Raw genomic sequence first — 25,219 nt, 5'->3', positions numbered from 1 at the left:
TTTCTCAAAGAAGCCATGGAAGAGCCCTGTCCAATAGAACCTTCCACAATGATGAAAATGCTCTAGATCTACCCTGTTCAATAGGTAACCACTCTTCACATGTGGCTAAAGAGCACTTGAAGAATGTCTAATATGACTAAGGAACTTAAGTCTTAATTTTAATTAAGTTTAATTAATTAAACTTAAATCTAGATAGCCACACAATGTGGTGGCTACCGTGTGGACGGCGAAGCTCTGGAGTTATGCTGTGCCCTCCCGTTGTACATATTCATGGTTTCTCTTACTCTTCCTTTCCTGCACTTCCCACTTCTTGTCATTTATATTTAGGGGTGCAATTGCTTTAAGTAATCTCCCTACTCACCATGGGGCTTGAACTCACAACCCTGAGATCAAGAGTTGCATGTTCTATCTGCCAAGCCAGTCAGGGGCCCCTAGTTGTGAAGTGGTTTCATCTACTAGACTAGAAGTTCTAGAACAAATGCTTTGCCTGCTTTGCCACAGTAGAGTCTCTATCACTTGGCATGGGACCTGGTGCCTAACGGGTCTATCATAAACATTTATTGACTCAGTGAATGGATGGATAGATGGATGGATGGATGGATGGATGGATGAATAAACCATAAAAAACTCTTAAAGACAGAGAACAAACTGAGGGTTGATAGAGGGGTGTGGGTGGGGGATGGGCAAGATGGGTGATGGGTATTAAGTAGGGCACTTGTGATGGGCACTGGGTATGTATGTAAGTAACGAATCACTAAAAATTCTACTCCTGAAACCAGTATTGCACTGTATGGCAACTAGAATTTAAATAAAATTTTGAAATAAATAAATAGGTATGGGGGGTTAAAAAGAGGATGGATGGGTAGTGGAAGGAGAGAGTTGCTTAGCCTGGTATTTCTGATAATGAAATGCAATAATGAAAGAAGTTCAGCACACAGTTCATAAAATTAAAAGTAAGCTTGGGGTGTCTGGTGGCTCAGTAGGTTAAACATCCAGTTCTTGGTTTTGGTTCAAGTCATCATTTCAAGGTCATGAGATCAAGCCCTATGTGGGGCTCCATGTTCAGTGGGAAGTCTGCTTGAGATTCTCTCTCTCCCTCTCCCTCTGCCTTCCCCCAATAAATAAATAAATAAAGTGTTAAAAATAAGCTAAATTTGTGCTTATAGGAACCATACATTCCCTGTGTACAAATATACCCCCTGTGTATAAAGAAGCCTATGTGTGCACCAAAGCATAGTAGTGTTTGCAAAGGTTTGCCATTGTGCAGTTGTGTGTAGACGCCTCTGTCCCTGTGTCTGTAGGTCAGGGTAAGGAGGTGTCTAAGATCGAGACGCATGCAAAATCACTCAGGAAGGCAGTTTCTAAGTCGTTACTTTTTATTTTGAAAGATTTGTCAAACTCCCCACGTCGTGGTGAGAGTTTGCACGATTAATAAGAAGCAGCTTTTTCATGAAATGCTTGGAGGTGAACGAGTTCTCAGCCTGTGAGATCCGACCATCCCATTGACTTTGAAGTTTCTCTTGATTAATAGAAGGAAAAAAGGTGGAGAGAGGGAGAAAAGGAGGAACATGCTAGAAACCGAGGGAAAGACCTCTCATGACAGCTATCCAAATATGAAAGCAAAACAAAACAAAACAAAACAAAAGCAATTCACCAACTCCACTTTTTCTACTTTGCAATTCTCTACACCTCGCTCTTGACCTTGGCCTTCGTCTTCGGAACGGCCTCCCAGTCCTGCATTTCCCAAAGACAGCTAGGAGGGGAGAAGCCCTGCAGGGTGTGGTGATCCACTCCCCAGGGACCTGGCGGATTCCAGAGAGCTGATGGTCCACCCCGGCTCCCAGAAGTTTGGACTAACAGTCTAACGTGAAAATAAAGGGCACCGAAAGATGAAGGGGGTAGAGAATGGTGAGGAACCGGGCTTATGTGAGAGTTAATGTGTTTTCCTAACACAGACTCAGGTCCTTTCTCTGGGTGACAGCCTTCGTATCTGCAGTTCTGGCTGGTGGGTTCTACAGGGCTTTCTCCCACTAGTCCCCCTAGTTCCAGAAACATCCTTGGCAGCCTCACGTGCCTGTTACTTCCCTTTGCCCACCTTCAGGCCACGTGGGGATGACCCCCTGGCAGCCAATACCTTGAAATAAAATGAACACAAAAACTAACTTGGTGAGTACTAGTTTCAAACAGAGAAATGGAGAGAAAATCTGAAAATGCAGGATGTGTTGAAGGCAGACTTGAGCAAATCAAAGTTCCCACCCATACGCCACTAGTACACCGGGCAGCGCAGCAAATGGTAAGGAGAAGAATGGGACCGTTAGTGGGTGAGCAAGAGGCAGCGATGGCCGTGTTATGATTAAGAATGTCATGACTTGGGTTACAATTTCCATTTTTAGCACCGTTAATGTATTCGTTTAAATCTATATTAGCACCTTGTCCCCAGGCAGAACAACAAACCATCCAAACATTTTAAACATTAGGGGAAACAGGAAGGGGAAGATCAAAGAGGGAGGATCCGGTACTGCAGAAGGAGGCGTGGATTTAGATCACCAGATCCTTGTCAATATCCTCTGCAAAGCAAGAGAAGAAAACAGAATTAGAAATGAGCCTGTATGGGGGAAGAAGACCCGCCTGCCCAGGAATTTGTGGCTCCCACCCAACCCCAGGCAAGGGTCAGAGGACTAGCCCAAGGTCACCCAGGAAGCTGGGGACTGAGGACCTTGGTCTCCCTGCCCCTTGGCCTGTCCTGTCATTTACACGTGCTGCCAAGTTACTTCCTGTCCCTCTCTGGGTGCCTGCCAGCTCCCAAAATAGCACTAGGCACAGACCAAGTGCTACGCTTGAGGAAGGGAAAGACAGAGCAGATGGACAAGAAGCCACCTGAGAGAACAAGGCCCACCCAGACAGGCAGAGCACAGAAACGAGTTAGCTAGGTGCAAAGGAAAGAGCTGGGCCGAGAGGATGGACACACAGATGACAGAGAGAGCAGAGGGGAGGTGGGGAGAGGACGGTGGCCCCTTTGCTCAGACACTCACTCTCCTTGATGCCGAAGCAGCCGGCCCACTCATCCAGGGCGATGTACTTGTCATGGTCCAGGTCACAGGTCTCAAAGAAGCGGGTGGTGCAGTGCTCCATGGGGATGAGGGGCGCACGCAGCGGGGCCAGCTCGGTGTGGGACAGGTACCTGCGGGCAAGAGGGGGAGGGCCTGAGGACACTCCACGAGAGACAGAGGAGAGCGAGCCTGCCCCACAGGGCAGAAGGAAGGGGCATGCAAACAGAACCGGAAGCCAGGATCCCAGTCTACCCCTCGGTGTACCGTTGACCTCTGTGGGATCTAGTGGCACTTTGTGGCACTGCCCCACTCTGAGCCTCGGTTTCCCCTCCAGCAAAGCAGGGAGAGTTGACCGTAATGTCTAAGAGCCCTTCCAGTTCTGAGATCCCATCGATTCATAAGACAGGTCTCTTGGAGCATTTAACTGTTTCTTAATTGGCTGAGAATCAGGGCATAGAAACTTAAAATGAAAATATTCTGCTATCGGAAGATCGACATCTGCTACGAAACAATGCATGTTTCTCGTGGACACAGATTTATGTAGCTGCAAATGCACAGAAAAGAGTCCAAGGGCACCTGGACACTCAGTCGGTTAAGCGTCTGACTCTTGATTTCTGCTCAGGTCATGATCTCAGGGTTGTGAGATTGAGTCCCACGTCAGGCTCCACGTGTGCAAAGAACTTGCTTAAGATTCTCTCTCTCTCCCTCTGCCCCACCCCACTCTCTCTCTTTTAAAAAAAAAACAAAACTGTAAAAAGAGACACATCAAAATGATAAGAGTACTTGCTCCCTTCTGGGGAGAAGTGGGAAAGGACTGGAACTGGCGGGAGGGCCAGAAGAACTGAAACCTTCATAGAGCTTTAATTTCTTTAATAACATAATGTGGGAGAGGGAGGCCATCTCATTTCTCTCCCACTGTCCTCTCCTGTTCCTCCAGCCAGCCTTGACTCCAGGGCACATGTATAAATTTTTTCCCTATTGCCCAGAGCCCTCAACTAGTTGTCCTCAAAACACTCTTTCCCAAGGGATCACACTGAGACCAGGTTTCTCTCTAACCCCCAGACCCTCTTGCCCCCCCCAACTCATGGGAGGAACCACACAATGTTTGAACTAGAAGGAGCATTCCTTCCCCTAACATAGTATATCAGTGGGAAAACTGAGGTCCCAAGGGGGTTAGGGATTCAGGCAGCTCTGGGACAAGAAGAGGGGGCGGATAGATCCCCTGGTCCAGGCTGGAGCACTTTCCCAGATGTGCAGTCCCTGTAGCCCCAGCTGGAAACCTCCCTCCTGGTCCTTTCATCCTGGTGGGATCCAGCTGCTCAGCCTGAGGTCCAGATGTCCCCCTGACTTTTCCTCCCCCCTCCACCGCGAGTGACTCAGCTGGATCCCAGCCATGAAAAGAGCCTGGGAGAGAAGCAACAGGGAGTTTCCCAGAGCTCAGGAGACCCCAGCCCAGGGGGACTGCCGCCAGGGAGAGCGGGCTCCAGGCACACAGCCTGGACCAAGAATAAGGGGTGAGCCCCCAGAGAGGAGCATCCCTGAAGAGAGTGAGCTCCCCCAGGCACATACACAGGATGGCCCTCCTTCCTACGCTCTTCCAAAAACACAAGCAAGAGGAGACCAGAAAGGTACGTGAGGGTCGTGACCACCACCACTCGGCCTCCCGCACCGCAAGCCACCACCTGCGCCTTCTGGGAGCCTTTTCACATTTTCCTTCGATTGTGAGAGCAGATCATCACCACAGTGTGAGTGTCCCAGGGGCAGGGACCAGGTCAATCCTGATTAAACACCCCACCCCCAGCCCCACCCCCACCCGCCTAGAATAGCACTGAGCACATAGTAGACGCTCAGGCAGCGTTCATTGGCTGACAGCTGCCCGCCTGTCCACGGCACTTCAGAAGTCATTCCGATGAGAGGCAAGAACAATTAAACCAAGGGCTTGCAATGAGGATGAAATGGGCTCTGTGGATTTATTATGAACCCCCAGGGCCCATTCACCCTGTTGGGCCTGGGTCTCTAGTCTTGCTGAAGGACTGTGACCATGCAGACTGTCCCCCGCTCCACCCCGCTGCCCCATGGAGTCTCTGTGCTCCTTCCTAGCTCGCTCTCTCACAACTCATGACCACCCAAGGCCAGCAAGCCCAGGGGTCAGGGGGGATTTCCAGTTCCCACCAACTTCTGCTTCTTCTGGCATGAAAATGTATTGTGGCTTTCTTCCCCTCGGGTGTGCATCTTTCCTCCTATGCCCCGTCCTCCTGCCTCGGCCCCCATGCAGACTGTGGGCTCCAGGGCTGGGAGCAGCAGAGGCTGCTGAGAGGTTTTCCGGACCCAGTACGCCTACCAGCCCTGACCAGTGACGCCGTCTACTCCCATGCCAAGCCAGCGCGGCCCCCTGTGATCCTGAAGGCCGGAGGTCTTACCCATCGATGGGGTGCTGGTCCAGCTGGCCGAACTGCCAGTGCACGGGGAAGATGTACATGTTGTAGTTCTTCTCGAAGTCCCGGGCCAGCAGCTCCACGGGGTGGTCTCCAGCCTCCAGGCGCTTCTCGTTCTCATGGATCTTCTTCACCTGTGGGAGCAGATGCAGTGTGACGAAGGGTCCAAGGGACATGGGCCAGGCCCAATCAGGGCCCCTCTACCTTGGACAGTCGGCCAGAGCTGGAACAGAGCAGCCACGGCCAAGGTTCAAAATGAGGGAAGGAAGTAAGTGGCAGACACGGGTAGCAGCATCTCATCCGCAGAAGTGGAGGCGTGGGGAGATCTCAAAGGGCTCTGTCTCCACTGAGCTGTCCCATCAAACTCAGTGGGAGAGTGTGTTAAAATGCAGCTTCCTGGGCCTGGTTTCGCAGGGACACTCATTCTGCCGGCGGGAGGTGGGGTTCAGGAATCTGCATTCTATCCATACTCAAGTGCTTGACAGATCCAGTCAAATTTAAGGCCCACAGACTCAGAAGGGAAAAGAAATAGGGTAGTTTGTGTCCCTTTTGTTTGACACTAGGGACTGGACAAAGCGAGCAGGTCTCTTCATTACAGGACTTCTCAGAGTCTTTGAGAAGTGAATGCGTACTCTCAGCCTCCAAAGACAATGAGAAGTCTGTGTCCAGCACCCAGGATAAAGGCACTCATCAGAGCAGGGGTGTAGGCTTACACCTGGGGGCCTAGTTCTAGGAACAGGACTGTGGGCCTCAGCCAGCCCGGGGCCAGGAGCCAGCCCGGTGCCAGGCAGGGACGCTGGCACAGGCTGGAAAGAGAGCACTTACCCGCAGCTTCTGCTTCTCGGTCAGAAGGTTGTTGTCCTCATCTCTTTCATACAGAGTGACCAGGACGTTCTTGAGCCAGTCCCGCATGCGCAGGGGGAATTCAGTCAGCTCAGAGTCCAGGCAGGGGGGGATGTCTGGGGTCCAAAACACAAGAGTTGTCAGCACAGACCCGGACACTCCGAGCCTAAGGGCCTACATGCCAGCCAGGCCCCGCTTCCCACCGCGGGGCCTCCTCCCACAGCTGCTTCAGTCAGTGGCCTTGGCATAGTAAGTGGCTCGGCCCTTCTGGGCCAGTTTCTTCACACCACAATGAGCATAGGAGATTCTGTGGAGGGAAGAATGCCCTGCAAAGGGAGACACAAGGCTCTCCCCTTGGTCTGATCTGACCTGCTGCGGGAAATGGGTCACCCCAGTGACTCCTGCATCTCTCTATGTGATGGGGCCTGAAAGCAGACGCCCATCCCATGCTGGTCTGCCAGCCATTGGAAGGGGTTCAAAACTGTGAGGCTCAGGAGTAACATTTATCCATAGGCCGAGCTTGGCGGGGGTGGGGAGGTCAGGACTGCTCAGCCACCAGAACGTTCTTCGTGATGATTCCTTCCTAGTCTTTGGAACTTAGAATCCCAGAATGTCGGACCAAGTCCACCCTCTTGCTGGACTTATCAAAGGTCAGCTTGGGGAGAAGGGGCTTGCTCAAGGCCACATTATCAGAGCTCATCCACCATCCAGGGCATGTGTCTGTCCCGGAGCCTAGAGGCCTGTCCCTCCCTCATCCTAAGTCTAGGGAAAGTTCCCTCTGTGGTTAGGACCACTTCCTTCTCCACCACCAGCCGGGGAGTGGAAGGGAGCATCTGTGGGGGACACACTAGGAGTGGGAGCAAGTGAGCAATGCGCCCGGAGGACAGCAAGGGCCACTTGGTAAAAGGCCCCTTGGCATACTCAGTCTCACTGCGTAAAGGTTCCTATCGACATTCCTTCCCGAGCCTCCTCCCGGGGCCTTCTTTCACACCCCGGGCCCCATAACCGGGAGAGTGGGGCGGACCACAGGAGAACCTGGTTTTCTCCTCTACTGTTCTGCACTCTGCACACCTGAGGCAGGTGAGTGGCTCTCCCCGGTGCCATCTGGTGCCAGAGCGTACCAGACACACAAGATGGGTGTTATCTTGGAGGGGAACCGGATGTGGCCTCGGGTGTTTCAAATGATAAGGAGACTGCCAACGCTGAAGGAGGTACCTGGGCCCATGGAATCTGTACCTGGCATCACCAACAAAAAGCTAGACAATACCAGAGCGTCCCTTCCCCCCAACACCTGACTCCCCGGGTTTCTAGAAGAGGGTGGTTAATCATGTGCCTTAAGTGGACAGATAGGAGTGTGATGGAGTAAAAAGGCCAAGAATACGGCAACACTGAGTACCGGGGCCTGAAGGGAACTGACAGGCACGCCTCCTATTTTAAGGCATTCAAATTCAAATATTTTAGATAACTTTGTAAGCCCAGGGATGCCTGGCTGGCTCAGTCAGAAGATCATGAGACTCTTGATCTCAGGGTCATGAGTTCAAGCCCCACATTGGGTGTAGAGATTACTTAATAAATAAATAAATAAAAATTAAAAACAAAAACCACTTTATAGGTCGAGACAGAACATCATTTTTGCTTTACAATGTTGAAGCAGTAAAGGTTTGGGTTAGCCCTGTAGGAGACATCCTGATCATTAAAGAAACAGAATGAGTTGTCTTCGATGCTAAAGAAAAATCCTATAGATTTTTCCACAACTTCCACAACTGTTCAGTCCTTTCTGGGAGGTGTCCTGAATACAGAGCTGAGAGGAAGCTACTCCTAGACAATCCTCTCATTTTATAAATGGCAATCCTGTTAGAGGCTCAGAGAGGGGAAGAGACTTGCCCAGTATCACACAGCATGAGGGCGGCAGAGCCAGCGACCAGGGAGCCCAGGGCTCTCTGTGGGCTGGGAGGCTGGAAGTGCCCAAGGATAGACTCACATTTGCAAGGCCCAATGTAGTCCAGGTGGAGTTTGTGACCCTTCTTGGTGCCCTCCAGGGTGCACTTGGTGGCAAAGAAGTGGCAGGAAGAATCGAAGGTCTTGTTGTCATTGCTGCATACCTGTTGGCAAAGCATAGAGCACCTCGCCTTCATTCCCAAAGTCCATTGTGGGTACCACCATCTTTGCCCATTTCAGAGACAGGGACACAAAGGGCCAGCAAGGAATGTGATTAGCCCAAGATCACACAGGGAGTTAGTGGTGAGGCTGCACCAAGGTCCTGCTCTCTGGGCTTCCAGACCAATGTGCAGCCCATGCTAAGAGCCACTGCTGGTCTCTGAGCAGAGATATGGCCGAATCAGGCTGAGCGAAGGGAAAACAACCCTGGCATCTCTGCAAAGGATGAATTAAAAAGATGGGGATGGCAGGGGTGCCTGGGTGGCTCAGTGGGTTAAAGCCTCTGCCTTCAGCTCAGGTCGTGATCCCAGGGTCCTGGGACCGAGCCCCGCATCGGGCTCTCTGCTCGGCAGGGAGCCTGCTCCCCGCTCTGCCTGCCTCTCTGCCTACTTGTGATCTCTGTCAAGTAAATAAATAAAATCTTTGGGGTGCCTGGGTGGCTCCGTGGGTTAAAGCCTCTGCCTTCGGCTCGGGGCGTGGTGCCGGGGTCGTGGGATCGAGACGCGCATTGGGCTCTCTGCTCAGCAGGGAGTCTGCTTCCCTCTCTCTGCCTCTGCCTGCCTCTCTGCCTAGTTGTGATCTCTTTCTCTCTGTCAAATAAATAAATAAAAATCTTTAAAAATAAAGATGGGGATGGCAAAGAGGCAGAGTCTACAGGAAAAAGTTAACACAGCAAGCCTGGAGCTGGTATGCTTAGAAAGACCTGCTTGCGATCTTGGCTGGTAAACAAGTCCCTGCACAGCTGTAAAACTTTCCACAGATGATAAGGATGCCTCACTGTGCCTAGACCCCTTGTACAAACAACACGGTTCACGCTGAACGTCTGCTTTCCTTCTGGGAATCAGGAATTTGAGGACGTGCTAGGCAGCACTCAATGAAAACTTTGAGTGCTGAGTCAAATAATGGGCTTCCTTGAGCAGAAACATCGCTCACATGTGGCTGCATCTTCGTAGCTGGGGAGAGAAAGCCTTTTGTGAGATCGCCTCATGCAGCAGAGAAAGGAAGCAAGCCTGCACGCGGATTCCTCCGGACTCTCCCTATGTCTTTTTTTTTTTTTTTTGTCTTTTTTTTTTTCCTTTTTTTTCAGACTCTCCCTGTGTCTTGTTCCATTATTCCTTAGCTGTGTATCTTTAACACGTCACTGTACTAAGTCTTCGCTGTGAATATAGCCCAGCACTGAGTCGTGCGAGTTCTCCTAAAGGACGTCTGTCCAGGGAGGTGACCAAGCAGAGGTACTGAGGGCTGAACAAGGACAGTGGCAGTACGTATCTGTGTTAGGAGGCAGGGAGCCTTGTATCATACCTCCTGTACACACTTACTTGGTATTGCTTATCTATCACTGCAGAGGGAGAGTGGATGGGCACTGGTGACCAGCGGGATGGGGGTAACAGGGGTAAGGAGGACAGAAGAGTGGACAATGATGCTAAAATTTGGAGCCCAGAGGAAAAGTTATATCGGAGAGAGACTGAAGATGAAAAGCCCAGACAGGAAGTTGTGGGAGCAATGCTGATACCAGATTTGCTGTCCTGAGCTGGGTCATCACGAGCACTTAGGTTGTCAGGAGTGGGCACTCAATAAGTAATTGTACAGATGGACGGATAGATGTGATGGATGGATGGATGGATGGATGGATGGATGGAGGAGCCCTACTGGAGGCAGAATGCATGGGTTTTGAAAGATTTTTTTTTTTTTTAAAATAGCATAAATAGGCACCCAGGGGATGCCTGGGTGGCTCCGTCCATAAAGCATCTGCCTGCAGCTCAGGTCATGATCCCAGGGTTCTGGGATCGAGTCCTGCATCAGGCTCCCTGTTCAGTGCAGAGTCTGCTTCTCCCTCTGTCCCTCCCCACTGCTTGTGCTCTCTCTGTCTCTCTTTCAAATAAATAAAATCTTTAAAAAAATAGAGCATATATTGGGTACTAAGTACTACCTAACAAATCCCCACAAAAGTCCTAGGAAATAAAGACCATTTCTACCCCTGCTTTAGAGATGAGAAAGCTGAGACTTGGAAAAGCTCTGCACTTGGCTAAGATCTCACAGCTAACAAGGGCGGAGATGGAATTTGAAGTCAACCTTCCATCAGACCCCAGCACCCACGTTTTTGGATCCGATGCTTTGCTAGGCTGCTCCCAAGCTGAGAAAGCCTCTATCTTAGTGCCTGATGTTCTTTTTTTTTTTTTTTTTAAAGATTTTATTTATTTATTTGACAGAGATCAGAAGTAGGCAGAGAGAGAGAGAGAGGAGGAAGCAGGCTCTCCGCAGAGCGGACAGCCTGATGCGGGGCTCGATCCCAGGACCCTGGGACCACGACCTGAGCCGAAGGCAGAGGCTTTAACCCACTGAGCCACCCAGGCGCCCCGTGCCTGATGTTCTTGATATGTTCCTTTCCTGGATCTGGTGCACAGCGGGAACCTGCTGGTGCTGAATAAATTATTGCTGGTTGCTGGAGGGACCCACTGACAGGCAGAGCCTTACCTCTACTTTCCTACTATGATTATCTAGTGAGGGGATTTTGAGACTGGAGCTGCCCCATAGAACCACTGAGTCACCAGAGTTCTGGGCAGCCACTCATGTTTTCAAAGGCCCAAGCCCCCAGCCCCCTGGCCTTACCTTCTCGAAATCACCAATGGGGGCAGGGCAGCTGGTAGGGTCCTGGCACACGCACATGGGAGTGTTGTTCTCATCCAGCTCGCACACTTTGCCGTGCTTGCAGTGGTGGTTCTGGCAGGGGTCTGGTAGAGCACAAGGGCATGTAGTTAGCACTACTGGGTCCACCCCAGCCCACCCAGATGGATCCTGGGGCAGAACTCCTTCTTGGCTCTGGGCAGCCCTCAGTCCTCCTTCCTATTCTGCTGAGCCCAGCAGCTGGCACTTAAGGGAGAAAATGACTCAGTCTGGAGATTAGAGATTCAGTGTGAGGTTAGGGTTAGGGTCAGGCCTATTTTTGGGGAGCCACAGGCTTAATCTGGGACCCAGGAGCACTGGATACCATGTAACTCCCTTGAGGACCGAAGCAACCATTGCGTTCTCAGCTCTCTGTTCCTCAATGATAGTGAGGCATTTTTGGGTCATAAAATAAACTTTCAAAAATAAATAAATAAAATAAAATAAACCTTCTTGAATGACTCGGAAAATTGGCTGTTGTCAGGGAGCCAGGGAGCTGAGAGGCCAAGCAAAACAGACTTGAGTGGTCACAAAGGAAAAGGGAGAAGCGCCCTGAGGCCCACACGGAACAATAGAGCCCCAGCTGTGTCTGGTAAACACCGGATGAGGGTGCGCCTGGAGGAGGGAAGGAACAGACTCAGTATGCCCCCCTGCTCCAGCAAAAACTCTGTGCCCTCGGGCTGACGGCTCCATCTGGCCGTTTCCTCCTTATGTGTGATATGGGGTACTTGAGTCATTCTTTATTGGATGGCTGCCCTGCCAGGCACTGGGCCAAGGGCTCTTGTGCCTCATCTCTTAACCCCCAACAGCCGTGGGGTGAGGGTCTACCGTCTTCATCGGTCCTGTGTTAGAGACGAGGAAGCTGGGCTCAGAGCAGCTAAGCAGGCTGTCAGAGGGCACTCTCAGCGGGAGTCAACAAGTATAGAGGCAAACCTAGGTGGCTTTGCTTCCCAATTCCATGCTGTTAACCCCCTCGGGTATGACATCTCTCCACTCTGCAGGATGGAGATGCCAGCACAGGCGGGAGGTGGAAGCCCTACGGACGTTTCTCTCTTTCTGGCACCAACTCCAAGCGTAGCATTATATGAGCTCTATCAGGTTCCCAGGCCTTATATGAGCTCTATCAGGTTCCCAGGCCTTATATGAGCTCTATCAGGTTCCCAGGCCTTACTTCCTCGTGGCTGTATGCAGATCAAATAAGCTAAAGAGTGTGAAAACTCCTGGAGTCCCTTCAGGTCTGCACCCACTTGGGGCATGGGCTGAGACAGAAGTCGTCAAGGAGCGCAGTGACCACATGCGACCTGTGCCCTCAGTGGGAACGTGAAACCCAATTTTGGCATCAGGGCAAGTAGCTGTGAAGGGAGAAGTTCATTTCCAGCCTGGGAACATCCCTTCCTGACACTCAGAGCGTAGACAGCCGGGCTATACACAGATCATGCCCAAATTCCAAAGAAGATGCCCAGCCTTTAAGTCCACGCTGTTTCTCCCCCACAGCCCACCCTGCAGGGAGGAGCCCACCCTGAACTTCCCTGGGAAGGAACCTCATGTAGGCTATCCCCAGGCCCCAAGCTCAACTGGCGGAGGGCAAAGACTAGGTATGACAAGACACGAGAACAGGACCTACTTTCAGCCACCACCTCCTCTTCAGTCTCCTCAGCACCTTCATCAAATTCTCCTACTTCCACCTGCACGGGGTTGGCCCCCACAGGTCCCTGGGGGTGGAGGGAGAAGGATGAGTCCAACGGCTGCTACCCTTGCGGGTAAACACTGGAAAGGACTTGCCCGGAGCTTCAGGTCCCACAAGAGGAGAGACAAGCTGGAAAGTCGTGCCGGGATCAGGGCACAGGGAGCACAAATGCCAGGGTCCAGAATTTAGATGGACTCTTACAGGCCCACTGAGATGCTGCAGAGGCCGCCAGGGGTGTTGGGGTAGGAGGGGTACCAAGCCCACCACCCCCGCCAGCCGCACCATTGCAGCTCTCCCTTTGTGTTTGTGTATGGGGTGACTATGGACAGTCACCTAAGAAAAATTGTCCCGTAGCTTAAAAATTAAAAATTCCAAAATCATAGTTCCCAACTCTAGGGGGCCATGTTTGGGAAGCATTCAGGAGCGTCAGGATTGGGGGACACATGGGATTCACATCTGTGCTGTGTGTGCCCATAGGAAGGGGCAAATGCTCTGTTCCAGGGTCAAGACCCCACAGCACTAATCAGGTTTCTCCACAGAATGAAGGTGGAGTCTGGGATCCCCAGCCACCTACCTCTGCCACCTCAGCCACAGTTTCCTCTACCACCTCTGTCTCATCAGGCAGCGCTTCCTGTTGCTGCTGGGAAGAGAAAATGTGTTTCAGAGAAGTCAAGGCCAAGGCCAGCTTTGGCTCTGAAGTGCCTCCAGCCAGTGGAGCTAGGAGAGCAGCTCACTGGAGAGCCCCACGGCTGTGCCTCAGGGGCTGCCATGGGTAGGGTGACGAGGACAGAAGAGAAGCCAAACACAGGGGCTCTATGGAACTCTGGAGCCCCCCCCTTTCTATATTTTATATCTGGGGTGTCTATCAAAGATTTAGCTTGGAGAAACATTTCCATTGCTTTGAACTCCTATGAATCTGAAGACCACTAATGCAAACCAACCCCTTTCAGCTTAGAGTGGGACCCACAGAGACCCACGGGCAGGAACATCATGCATTTTAACAGAAGTCATTATCTTCCCCACAAGTACAATACTATTATTGTGATTTTTGTGACTCCTTCCTGCCATGTCAGCTTGGAGTAAGAAGAAGCAAGATAATATACAGCTCTGAGGTGTCTGGCCGCCTGGGGCTTCTTCTAAAAGTAATGCTAACCCTGCCCAATCTTCCGGCAGAATCCACCTGCCAATGTCTAGCATCACTCACACCTCCTAGTGGAGAGAAGATGGGGAAATCAGGGGTTGAAAGAAACTGTCTGCGCATGCTGCTTCCTCCCTCTGCCAGTAATGGCTTTCTGTTTAGCTTTGGACGACCATTACTGGCCCCTGCGTGCAAGTCTTGGAGGGACTGTCTGTCCATCAGGGTGCTCCACACTCCCCTGGCCAAGAAGCAGGGCCAGGACCCAAGCTCAACCAGACGGGTTCTCCTTAAATTGTTTTTTAAGTCTTCTTGACCCGTTTTTGCAAGACACGAAACTGCTGGAGCGGGTCCATTTGGATGGTGACATCTCCAAGGCACTCTTTGTTCTTGCCTCCCAGATCCTGAACCTACTCCCTTTTCCAGTCCTCCCCAACACCTTTGACTTTACAATTTACCCCTGTAACCTTCCCCTACCCCCCAACCCCCATTTGGCCAGATTGCAACGGGATAATCCTCACTGATCTGGAAACTAACCAGCCCGCTCTGTGGATGCTAAAAGTTCACCTTCTCCTCACATGGAAATCTCTCGTCCCTGGACTCTCCATCCAGTGGTGGCCATCTCAATTTTTCTCCCATGCTTACCAGTGTACGAAAAATTCTTTTTCAAAAAATAAAGGAAATAATGAGATAGGGAAGTCCCTGACCCCTCCAAGCAACCAGGGGCCAGTGCCACGGAGCTGGCGGTGGAAGACCAAGCAGATATGCTCTCCAGGTACTTACAGGGGCTGCCAAGGCCCTCCCGGCCAGGCAAAAGAGAAAGAAGATCCAAGCCCTCATGGTGCTGGGTACCCTGTGAAGGGACAGAGAATGAGATTTGAGTGAATGGGCGTCCTCTTGATGGAGAGCTCCTTCTGACGCTGGATTCCTGTGATACGTGAGGTCATTTTAGATGGTGCATGTTAAGTTATAGTGAAAGATGTAAGAGAAATTTGCTTCTACTCAATCCCCTTTCAAACCCGACTGTATGAAGAGAAAGCCTCGGTTCAGGGCTAAGAGGTCTTAAATACCTTCCAAGCACTTATCTACCTCCTTTGTACCAGAGAACAGGCCTCTGGCTCAGGGGCTCCACAGGAAACTATATCCAGCTGGAATTCCAACGAAGTTGTTTTGTCTTCGTTGTGTTTATTTTTATAGTTTCCTTCCATTTATGACAAGAGACAAAGATTTTTCCATTTATGGTTAGGATATGGAGCCTCTTTTGTCAGTACATTTATTGAGGTTTTTAAATAGTGGTTCAACAAAGGTGCTTGGCTAACTAAGTCAAGCTTGGACGATACTGAGTCAGATAGTCTTCAAGGACCCTTACTTAAATCCCTGATGTTCTAGGATTCTTTTTTATTTTTTTTCTTATGCTCCTAACCCTCCTCCTCTTCCTTTTCCTCCTCCTTCCTACTCCCTCTGAAGGAAGGAGGGGCATGGGCAGAGTTAATAGGCAGAAGCCTCCTGCTAATTTGAGACAATGAGATCTACCTTCTAAAACAAAGAACAATAGTCTTGGAGTGTGACCAGTGGAAACTTGAGGGTAGCCACATTTTTCTACCCCGAAGGGACAAGACCTCTCTGGATCCTCTAAGAAAATTATCCAAACACTTGGATGTGCTCGTATTTTCTCCTCTTTTCCCTTCAGAGCTAAAGGATGTTAGCTGAGATCTAGAATATTCTCCTGCCCTGATCACTGCTGAGACCTCACTCTCCAGATGCTGAGCTCTTTACTCCAAAAATCTCATGACTACAAAGGATTTGGGAGCAGAATCTTCTCTGATGGTTCCCTGCCAAAACGCCATCTCTCACAGAGGAACAATAGGGAGACATTTTATTTCATGTTCTCACTAGATGGCCTTCTACTTCCAAATGGCTTTAGAAAGCTCTCTCTTGTAGGGATCTAAATTTGCCTCCCTCAAACATCTGGTCTACTCTGTTCCTCCTCCCGGGGCTACACAAAACAAGAGTGCCCCCTTGGCCCTGAGCAGCTTTTAGTCAAGGTGAGCTGTAGCCATGTCTTCCCTCTTTTGCCCCCACAAATGTCTATATTGGGCTCATCATCCCTAGTTCTTTCCAAAACTTTCCAACTGACCAAGCACCTTGGAGGTTCGCTGGCATCATGAAAAATAAAAATAAAAATAAAAATTAATAAATAAATAAAACCTTGGCTTGGAATTCAGTGCCAGGGATCCTTGATCTGCCTCAAAACTATCTGGGTGTATTGGTTAATGGCTTGTCCTCTCTAGACCTTGTCTCCACTTCCATTATTGTGAGGGTTAGACTAGGTAAGCTTTGAGGTTGTAGGGTGGGTTCTTGAAATGCCCTTAAAATGTTGCAGGCACATGCTGGTCTTGGCCTGTGTCATCACCTGTGAAATAACCCTTCTTCACTTGGATTACAGTATTCAAACAGTAGAAACAGGCAAAGGAAGAGTAGACTTCATACTGGCCCTTTATGGTATTAAAATAGACACAAACCCTCATCTTTTATTTCATGGCATGTGTATGAAATAAAACTAACAGAAATCTAGAGGAATCAGCCTGGGGGCCTGGCATTGCTTCACTCTGGCTCTGACTCCCAGAGGAGACCAGTCTTGCCTTTCCGGACAGTTGTTAGAATGTTCCTGCCCCATACAGTTGTATGCTTGTTCCCTCCCAGGCCTAGAGGTGGAAAAATCTCCCTGCTTCCTTTCCCATTTGGAAGATACAAGCAAGACAACCCCGGCCTATGATTTTATGAATGGAACAGAAGAGGAAAGCATCAATGGAGGACTTGTCTGAGACTGTTTGAAGTCAAAGGGGCAGAGTGAGACTGCTAGCTAGAAACACAGAAAGGTGTTGTCTGGGTTCCAGTGACAGAAGTCGTGTCAGGGACTTGACTAGTCCATGCTAGGACTGGAAATGCAATAACCTTCCTGGAAAACCAACATCACCGGAGTCTGCATCCTTCATCTGAACAGAGCAACCACGCTCTCCTTTCTGACCAAGGAAGGGTCAGTTGTTCAGCTTTTTTGTCTGTCCTGCCTCCCCCACTTCCTGCACTTCTTTCCCAGTGGCACACTCACACTTCCTGCTGCTGGTTTTACAGCCAGAACTGAAAAATAATTCTAAATCTTATAGTGCTTTTAGTGTTTAAAGGCCTCACATCCCATGGACACAGAAAAGGCATGGGAGAGGCCTTAGTCCCACTTTCCCGATGAGCCTGTGGTTGAAAGCAGGAAATCGTGCAACACTCAGGCCTCTTGTAAGTCAGACTGCCTTGACTAAGCCCCTTCTCGTGGAGTTGGGTAGAGCCTAATAGGGACTATGTTCCATCCGATGGGGGAGTGGAGGAGAAAGGCAGAAAGCGCCAGTGTTTAAAAAAAAAAGAGAGAGAGAAAATCTTAGAGAAAGAGTTATTTTCCAAATCTGGGGTTCTGCCCAGTGCCCAGTGCTCCATTGCCAGTCCCAGAACTCTTTCCTTCCAGATGATGGGATGAGAGGGAAGGGCCACAGCTGGACGGTGCTTCCTGCACAGCCATACATCCTACGTGTATAGGAGCCCTCCCTGAGGCTCTCTGAAATGGGTCTGACACCCATCCTGCACAGTCATGGGGGGCGGCCATCACCCCAGGAGGCCAGAACACAGAATCAAACCCCAGTATTCAGAACACATCCTTTGCCAATCAAACCTAGATCTGGTACACTCAGTGAAAATTTCAACAGCTTTGTAGAAATGACTAGTATTAAATGAAAACTCCTTCCTTCATATCTCTTTAGTTTATGAGGATGGCTATGTCTATCCTTTCCGAAGTGTTTTGACGTCCAAGAATCCCAGTGGAGGCTCAAGGCATGTCTTGCTGTCCCACAGTGCAGGTGAGAAGACTGAGGCCTGGAGAGGGGAGGAAATCTTCCGAGAGTCCCAGGGACTGAATGGCAGGGCTGAATGAGGACCCGGGCAGCCCTGTTCCACCACTGGCCAGCTCTTCATCTCACACAGTTTCTCTTGGCAGCTGCTCCCTCCCAGATGCTCACCTGAATGGAGCCCAGTTGGGCTGTGAACTGGCCCGAGGTCCAGGGAAAGAAGCCTGGACCAGGGCAGAAACATGCGGTGTGTTTCCCTTGGCTTGGTGGTCATCAAATGCAGACACTGCTCACCCCCACCCCACCACCGCCTCCTCCCCCTGTTCCGTACATCAAGTCCCTTCCTTTTGCCTTTATTTGCTCTGGAGATGGCTGAAAACCCGTCCTTGGCTGCCAGCAGGACCCGAAGCCGAGGTCACTTCTCTTTCTTTAGAAAGACTCTGGGGATGGAAAAGTACAGCCAGCCCCCCAGTTCATCTCCCTCAAAATATAAAGGGCCTCCTTCGGGCTCTCCCTGGACACTGAAAAGTCCCTGAATGTCACAACTGGGGGAAATCTCAGAATCATGGAATTTTAGATTGCAGGTCTTGGAATCACGGGCTCTGAAGAACAAGAAGCACAGAATCTGAGTTATCATCATCAAATCCGATTTGAGTAGAAAGAGGTTTACAGAGCAGTGCGGTCTAACAGAAGCCTTCGGAGATGATGAATTTGTTGTGTCAGCATCGTCCATTAGGAGAGCTACTGACCACATGTTGCCAAGCACTTGAAATATTGCTGGTGTAAATGAACTGAATTTTTAATCAGATTTCATTTTAATTCATTTAAATTTAAGTAGCCCCAGGGGGCTAGTGGCGACCACATCAGAGTGATTATAAAGGTAACCAGTGTTTATGCAGAGTGGTTATGCAATGTAGCATAAAGGCAAGCACAGGGACTCTGGAGACAGAATGTTTAGACTCAAATCCTTGCTCTACCACTTAGCCACTGTGTGACCTTCAGAAAGGGACTCTCCCTCTCTGGGCCTCAATTCATTTCTTCATCTATAAAATGGAAATAACACACCTACCTTGAAAGGCTCATGGGTGATTTATATGAGAGAATACAAGAAGTAAGCAATGTTGTTTGGAAGAGCACCATAAACCCACAGATCCCAGGATCTCCATCCCCCTCAAGAATCCAAGGCAAGAATCCAGGCCCTTTGTCTTCAGCCCAGGGAGAAAGGGTGTTGGGGTGGAACAAAGGAGACATTGCTCCTCTTGGTCAAGGGGACACCAGCCCAGCCTCCAGAGAACCCAGTGACGAGGCCTGGGCCCCAGGCTGGCCTCTTAGTTGGGCTGCTGACGCAAACCAAGCCTCTCTCTCCCACAGTTTGGCTTGGAAACAAGGGTTCCAAAAACACACGTTCCTGGTAAACAAGCCCGAAGAGAGAAAAACAAGTCTGGAGGCTAATAAAGGAACCCCCTCTGTGAGCCAGGCCCGCCAGGGAGCTGAGACTTGGAAGGAGGTCCGAGCCAGGCCAGAGAGGCGCCGCCGCAGCCGATGCGGCCACACTGGCTGGCTCCCGCCTGGGAGCAAGCACAGCCACCCAGAGGTGGTCTCGTGACAAGAACGTTGGGAGTCCCGGGATGCCGTCTTGGCGGTGCTGCTCCCAGCTCACTGTGCAAACTTAGAGAAGCCTTCTCTCCTCCCTGGACCACAGCTGGCCCTGCTCATCTGCACAGTGGGGAGGTTGTTTTAGATTGGCACTGTTCAAAATTATGTAAGCCCTCTCTTTCAACGAGGTCTTCTGGGAAGTCCAATATTTGAAGTAGCTAAAAGCCTTTCGCATTTGTTGAAACATGAGTTCACTATAATCTGTTCAACGAATCAGCTTGAAATTAAAAAAAAAAAAAAAAAAAAAACAGCAGGTCCGCAGGAGTTGAGATGGGGACGAAAGTCCTCCCCACTCAGACGCCCCTGTGATGCCCTCGAGCCTCTCTGGGTTCTCCTAGGAACACAGTCTGAAAACCCTGGGGCAAGATGGTCCCTGAGATTTCTTTCAGCCCTGACTTTCTAAGTCAGCTCAGGCAGAAGCCTTTCAGAGTATCACCCCCCTCTCCCCAAACCTGTCCCTTGACTCTGCTTCCAATTTTAATATTTCTTACCAGAAGGGAAGAAGCTAGGGGAAAATTTTAGGGTGTTATGGGTGCTTAAGCCTAGGAGTGAAGTGGTTCTGGGGTGACTCCAAAGCAGCCCTGGAGTTTGGGACTAGAATCGCCTAACTGAGGTTCCATAAAGGCATCTAAGATGCCACGTTTCACTGTTTCCTGGTGGTTAGGAGAGGCGCAGGGTGGAGCTTCAGGGTCTCTTCCTTGGCTCCCTCTAGGGGCCACTGCTGCATCAGGGTGACCACAAATGGAGGGGATGAGAAAGAAATCAGAATCCAGGCTGTCACATACCAAAGATAACAAATACATGGTGGAAATGTCTCCACCTTCTCCTGCCCCGTGCATGTGGCAGACATTACTAATCGATCACATGCTTTCTTCCCCCAAAGTGCAGAGTGGCATCTGAATCCTGAATACAGCTCTTCTGGCAGCCACTACCAATGGACTGGTATTGTCAAGCCAGGAGAGCCCTCTATGCCATGATTCTGATTTTAGAGATAAAGGAATTGAGGCTCAGAGAGGGGAAAATAACTCACTCAAGGGTCACACAGCAGGCTGATGCCGATGCTAAACTTCCAGATGTTCAGAAACATCGAGATGTTCACCTTGTTTGGCTGCTTCTTTTCTCATCTGATCAGTCTGGGACCCTAATTCTATGACTATCATGAGATGACCCAGAGGGATCCCCAGATGAGAAGGTTAACATCAAGTTTCTGAAAGAACCCAGTTCTGGACAGAGTTGATTATTTTTATCCATATTTTTTTCTATAGACACTAAGCTCCATCCCTTGAGAGTGAGGGTAGAGCTAATTTCCTGCCTAAGACATCTCTTTCTCCTGGATAAGAGGAGGCTGCTTTTCTAAATAATTCTGCCAAGTCACTGCTTGCTGACCCTGGGTCTGCCCAGCCCAGGCATCCCGGAGTTCAGCGTTGGGGTGGGGATCTGGGCTCTATGCTGTAGAGAAAAGGTAATAGCTTCATTAATCCCCAGGTTCGCTGAGGGCTTAGCTCCAGCCCTCTCTTTCCTCCTTTAAAGACGGGTGAAGAGAGAAATAGTATTAGTCACATTTTGGGAGCCTCATGGCAAAGCCCTGAGGGCTGGGATAAGCCACACTGGCCCACAAAGAGAGACAGTATCACTGTCACTGATCATCCACAGGGCTTGTTGCCTGTGGATGCACAGGCGTGAAACCAAAGTGACCAGTTGGAAACCATCAAAGAAAGGAAGGAAGGAAAGAACTAGAAAGGAAGGAAGGAAAGGAGAGTGGAAAGTGAACATTTGGACATTTCTGAGCTTCTGAAAGTTAGGCTCAGACATCAGTTGGCTGTGTGACCTTCAGTGATTTTCCTCCCTCTCTGATCCTCACTTTCTCTCCCTGTAAAGCACGGCCAGTGATTTGGTCCTGTGTGTGTCCAACATGTCTGCCCCCTCATTGTAACCCGTAGTTATGTCTGGCTATGCACATCAGCGCGTGGCTACAAGTGGCAGTCGCATCTGCGCGCCTGGCAGTGTGTCTGTCACAGTGACCTATAGCCTTGAGGACATCTGCGTGAAGCTGTGTATGTGTGAGTGTCCACCGGGCTCAGCATCTGTCTGTTGGGGCCCATGTAGGTCAGCGCCCGGGTTAGTACGTGCATCAGGTTGTATACCTGGAACTTGCCTGTGAGTCAACGTATGCCTCAGGGGGAGGCATGTGAGAGTGGGGCCTTCTGTCTTGGCCCACATACGGAAGCATTTATTTTTAGCTATGCCAGTGGGTGCCTGTTGGTAAAATCGATGTTTACAGTCTACATCCTTGTGGGTTTGTGTCCGTCCCTGTTGATCTCTGCACACTTGGCTACCTAGCTAAATAACATGAAGGCCAAACATTCTCCTGTTTACCTCACATCCTGAGCTCTTGACTTTTCTCCACCGTCCTTTCCTATTTATAGTTTATTCATAGCAAGGGAAGTTGCTCTTGTAAATAGCAAACCCCGGCCATGCTCTTGGTTGACAAGTCTCTACAGATGGACAAAGATTTTAGCAGGACTGTTACACAACTCAAGATCCCTTAGCCCCTCCTTTCTTGTTTCCTTTCCAACTAGGGACTCAGGGGTTAAAAATGTAGGCCATCTATTTCTTCTCATGAAAGCAACCTCTGGGATTTAGGTTTGCAGGACTTTGAACCTGGAAGGACCCCTGGAGACCACCTAGATTTCTCATGAAACAGATTAGGAAACTGGAGGCCCAGGGAGGGGAAGGGTCTTACCCAATGTCACTCACTGTGAGTTGTGACTCGCCTGTGCCATCCCCTTGGCCAATGTTCTTTTCACACTGGAGGGTACAACACTCTTGGGAAATACAAAGGTGCCCAAATCAAAATGGATTTAAACATTTATTTTGTTTAAGTGTGCCTGTTAGCACTTTTAATAAAGAGAAATTATAAGCAAACCCCAAAATGATAGAGTGCCAGACCAAAAAAGCTGGAAATGATTTCACCAAGTCTTTGCATGCCCTGAGTTTATCAGTTCTAAAAACCCGGCTGCATGGTGGGCTTGGGGGACCACAGTGTACCAACTGTTTCCTGCATAGCATCCCATTTCTTCTACATGATATCCCCTCAAGGTGACCGTTGTTGCTACTCTTTAATCAAGGGATAAACTGGGGCTCAGAACAGAGAATCAGTTAAGTCAAGGTCAAATGGCACCTCCCGAAGGAACGAACGGCAGTGCAACTCAGGTCTTCAAACGCCGGATCAAGGAGGCTATCACAGCCCCACAGCTGCCCTGGGATCCTGGAAGATCTGTAGGGCTGGACCTGGAGTTTGCTGTCCTGATATCTGGGGATTGAGTAGGGTGGGGGACATTCAGATGGAGCCTGAGGTTCTGAGTGTTTCAGTGTCCCCTCTCAGCCAGCAGGCAGAGACCCTGAAAAAAAGGTTACCGTGGCAACTCACATTCCTCCCAGAGTGAGTCATGGCAAAGAAGAGCCTTTCAGTGGGTGGGACTTGGAGAAAGTTTCAAAAGTTGATTCCTTCTCCAGGCACCCCATTCCCCCTCCCCCCTCCCTCCTCCCTTTGCTTCGGGCTTTGGCTTTGTCGATGTGGCAGCAGAGCACTGTGAGTTAACCCTCTCTTCCCCAAACACTCCCTTTCAAAATTGTTGGTCCCCCTGCGAATATACATCTGCTTCCAGTCCCACACTCCATCTCCCACATCCTCATGCCTTCCAGCCCTTTGGGAAGTAGTACATCCATTGGAGTAGATCTTAACACTAAAGGCTGCGAATGCCTCTTGTTCTCGTTCTCTCTCTCTCTCTCTCTCTCTCTCACACACACACACACACACATACTACTACTACTATACATAAAATGTAAGTAGCTTGCAAATATCTTAAAGCCCATTCAAAGGCCTGTCCCTGGATTCTGGTTTAAGAGACTTCCCCTTGAAAGTCTCAGATGACATCAGGCTCCCCAAAGACCATCAAGTCCAACCTTCTTACTTTACAGATAGGGAAACTAAGTCCCAAGGACTTACCTAAGACAGCACATAAAATGTGTGTCTTAAGGCTCCCAACCTACTTCTTATTTGCTTCTCATTCTCCCATCGGCAATTGGAGAAGATAGAAATTTAACCCTAGAGAATTGCTAGTAAGAACATTCTCCCTGTGTTCTGTGTAGAATGCTGTCTTTTCTGGAGGAAAATGTGGGCCTCTCTGTTCTCTCTTGAGCAGACTGGGCTTCCTTGAAGACATGCCTCATCTCAGTGCCCCCTTTTCCCTTAGTGTTCCTTAGACCCCAGGAAGTCCACTCACCAACCAGCCAACAGAGCCAAGGAAGGTAGAAAGAGTGTGTCCAAAGAGGACTTAACATCCTAAAAGGCTAGACACCGCTTCCGTGTAGAGTGTGGACTTTCTAAACAAGGAGGTGTGAGAGTTGCCCAGGGACTTTCTCTGGCTTGCCTTCTCCCACCCCCCTTCTTGGAGCACATCCCCCACCACACCCAGCCTCCCATAGGACCCAGAAACTTGGTTGGATATCAGATGTCTGGGGTCTTCAGATCTATGTACACTAAGGGCTACTGCCAGTAAGTTCCTGTGCTTACACCCCCGGCAGCCCAGGATGGGAACAATGCCTAACCCGGGAGTGACTATCTGACGGTGCTATTTCAGAGTGCCTGTGTTGGGGGGAGGGGGCCAATGGGGGAGAATTCCAGGGAAAGGGAAACCTTCCCAGAGGGGCTGATTCGAGGTCGAGACACCCACCCCACTCTGCTTGCCTTCTAGGGTTCAATTTATCATTCGTGCAAAGTTCCTTTTGGAAAACAGAACCCCGGACGGAAAACCTAGTCTAGGAAGAGTCTTCTCCTGGAATGGGGAGCAGGACAGACCCTGGCTGCCAGCGGGGCCCGTGCAGCTGTGACCAGATCAGATTCCTAGGAAAGCAGGCTGCCACATTTGCGAAGGGAGCCCAGAGGCTAAGCCGGCAGCCTCTGAAACCAGAGAGGCAGGCACAGACAGAGACAGAAACAGAGAAAACACTCTCCCAAAGACACAGTGAGATTGTTTTCGGCAAACCTGAAAGGGAGACCGAGTTATACCACCTGAAAAGCAACAGGCAGTGAGTCCAAGGCTCCAGCCCTTAGTGGGAGCAGTGATGGTGCCCAGAGGAGATGGGTACTCATCCCTGACCCAGCACTTCCCAGCACAGCTCCTCTTTCTGTGCACAAACTGCAGGAGGGAACTAGGGGGTCGGAGTGAGCACCCAGAGGAGGGAAAGGCCGGGCAGGGGTCGTGCGTACCTCAGTGGCAGGCAGGTGGCTGGCAGAGCGCACTCCGGGCGGTGTGAAGGTCTGCAGGAGTGTGGAGGGTTTAGAGCCCGGCAACAGGAAACCACTCAGAGCTCTGGGCTGGGTCTCTCTCCCCTCCACCCCTCGGTCCCTCCTCCTCCTCCTCCTCTGTCTCCTCCTTCTCCCCTCCCCCTTCTCCCCACCTCCAAAGCCCACTAGGTCTTCCATTTCTCTCCTCCTCCCCTTGTGGTGGGCTGTCCTGACCAGACTCCCCAACCCTGCCTGCTTCATGGGTTCCCGGGCTGCTGCCTGTACATTCATGGAGCTCCAGGGCTGGAAGGGTCCACAGGAATCATCTGCAACCGCCTCCTCCTTGTTCAGAAGGGAACTGAGGCTTGGAAGGGCCAGGGATTACCCAAAGGCCCCCAGGGACAGAACCAGGACA

The 25,219-nt window shown here is 50.4% G+C and overlaps 1 protein-coding gene across 2 annotated transcripts; it reads right to left on the bottom strand.

Moving 5' to 3' along the window:
- Positions 1-1,355: 1,355 nt before the first annotated feature.
- On the bottom strand, positions 1,356-24,913 carry SPARC (secreted protein acidic and cysteine rich). Of its 2 annotated transcripts, none has more exons than XM_032337254.1 (10): positions 24,787-24,913; positions 14,755-14,824; positions 13,411-13,476; positions 12,774-12,861; positions 11,096-11,217; positions 8,310-8,430; positions 6,311-6,444; positions 5,471-5,619; positions 3,033-3,181; positions 1,356-2,567 (listed from the first exon to the last, which is right to left on the bottom strand). In XM_032337254.1, exons 2-10 carry the CDS (start codon positions 14,809-14,811, stop codon positions 2,539-2,541), a joined length of 915 nt encoding a protein of 304 aa, XP_032193145.1. In that variant the 5' UTR covers positions 14,812-14,824; positions 24,787-24,913; the 3' UTR covers positions 1,356-2,538. The 2 variants fall into 2 exon arrangements, with proteins under 2 accessions (XP_032193145.1, XP_032193146.1); XM_032337255.1 differs by having other exon boundaries at positions 13,411-13,473.
- Positions 24,914-25,219: the final 306 nt, after the last annotated feature.

Source organism: Mustela erminea, chromosome 3, assembly GCF_009829155.1.
Source record: "Mustela erminea isolate mMusErm1 chromosome 3, mMusErm1.Pri, whole genome shotgun sequence".
In the NCBI taxonomy this organism is placed as follows: domain Eukaryota; kingdom Metazoa; phylum Chordata; class Mammalia; order Carnivora; family Mustelidae; genus Mustela; species Mustela erminea.
This window is presented reverse-complemented; position numbering and strand designations above follow the sequence as displayed.

Bases quoted from the DNA above. Each gene is read 5' to 3' on its own strand.
- SPARC (XM_032337254.1), bottom strand. From the start codon at position 14,811: ATGAGGGCTTGGATCTTCTTTCTCTTTTGCCTGGCCGGGAGGGCCTTG. The intron at 5,620-6,310 runs GTAAGTGCTCTC...CTGCTCCCACAG, and splicing joins CCGAGAAGCAGAAGCTGCGG to GTGAAGAAGATCCATGAGAA. The intron at 2,568-3,032 runs GTGAGTGTCTGA...CTTGCTTTGCAG, and splicing joins CTGCTTCGGCATCAAGGAGA to AGGATATTGACAAGGATCTG.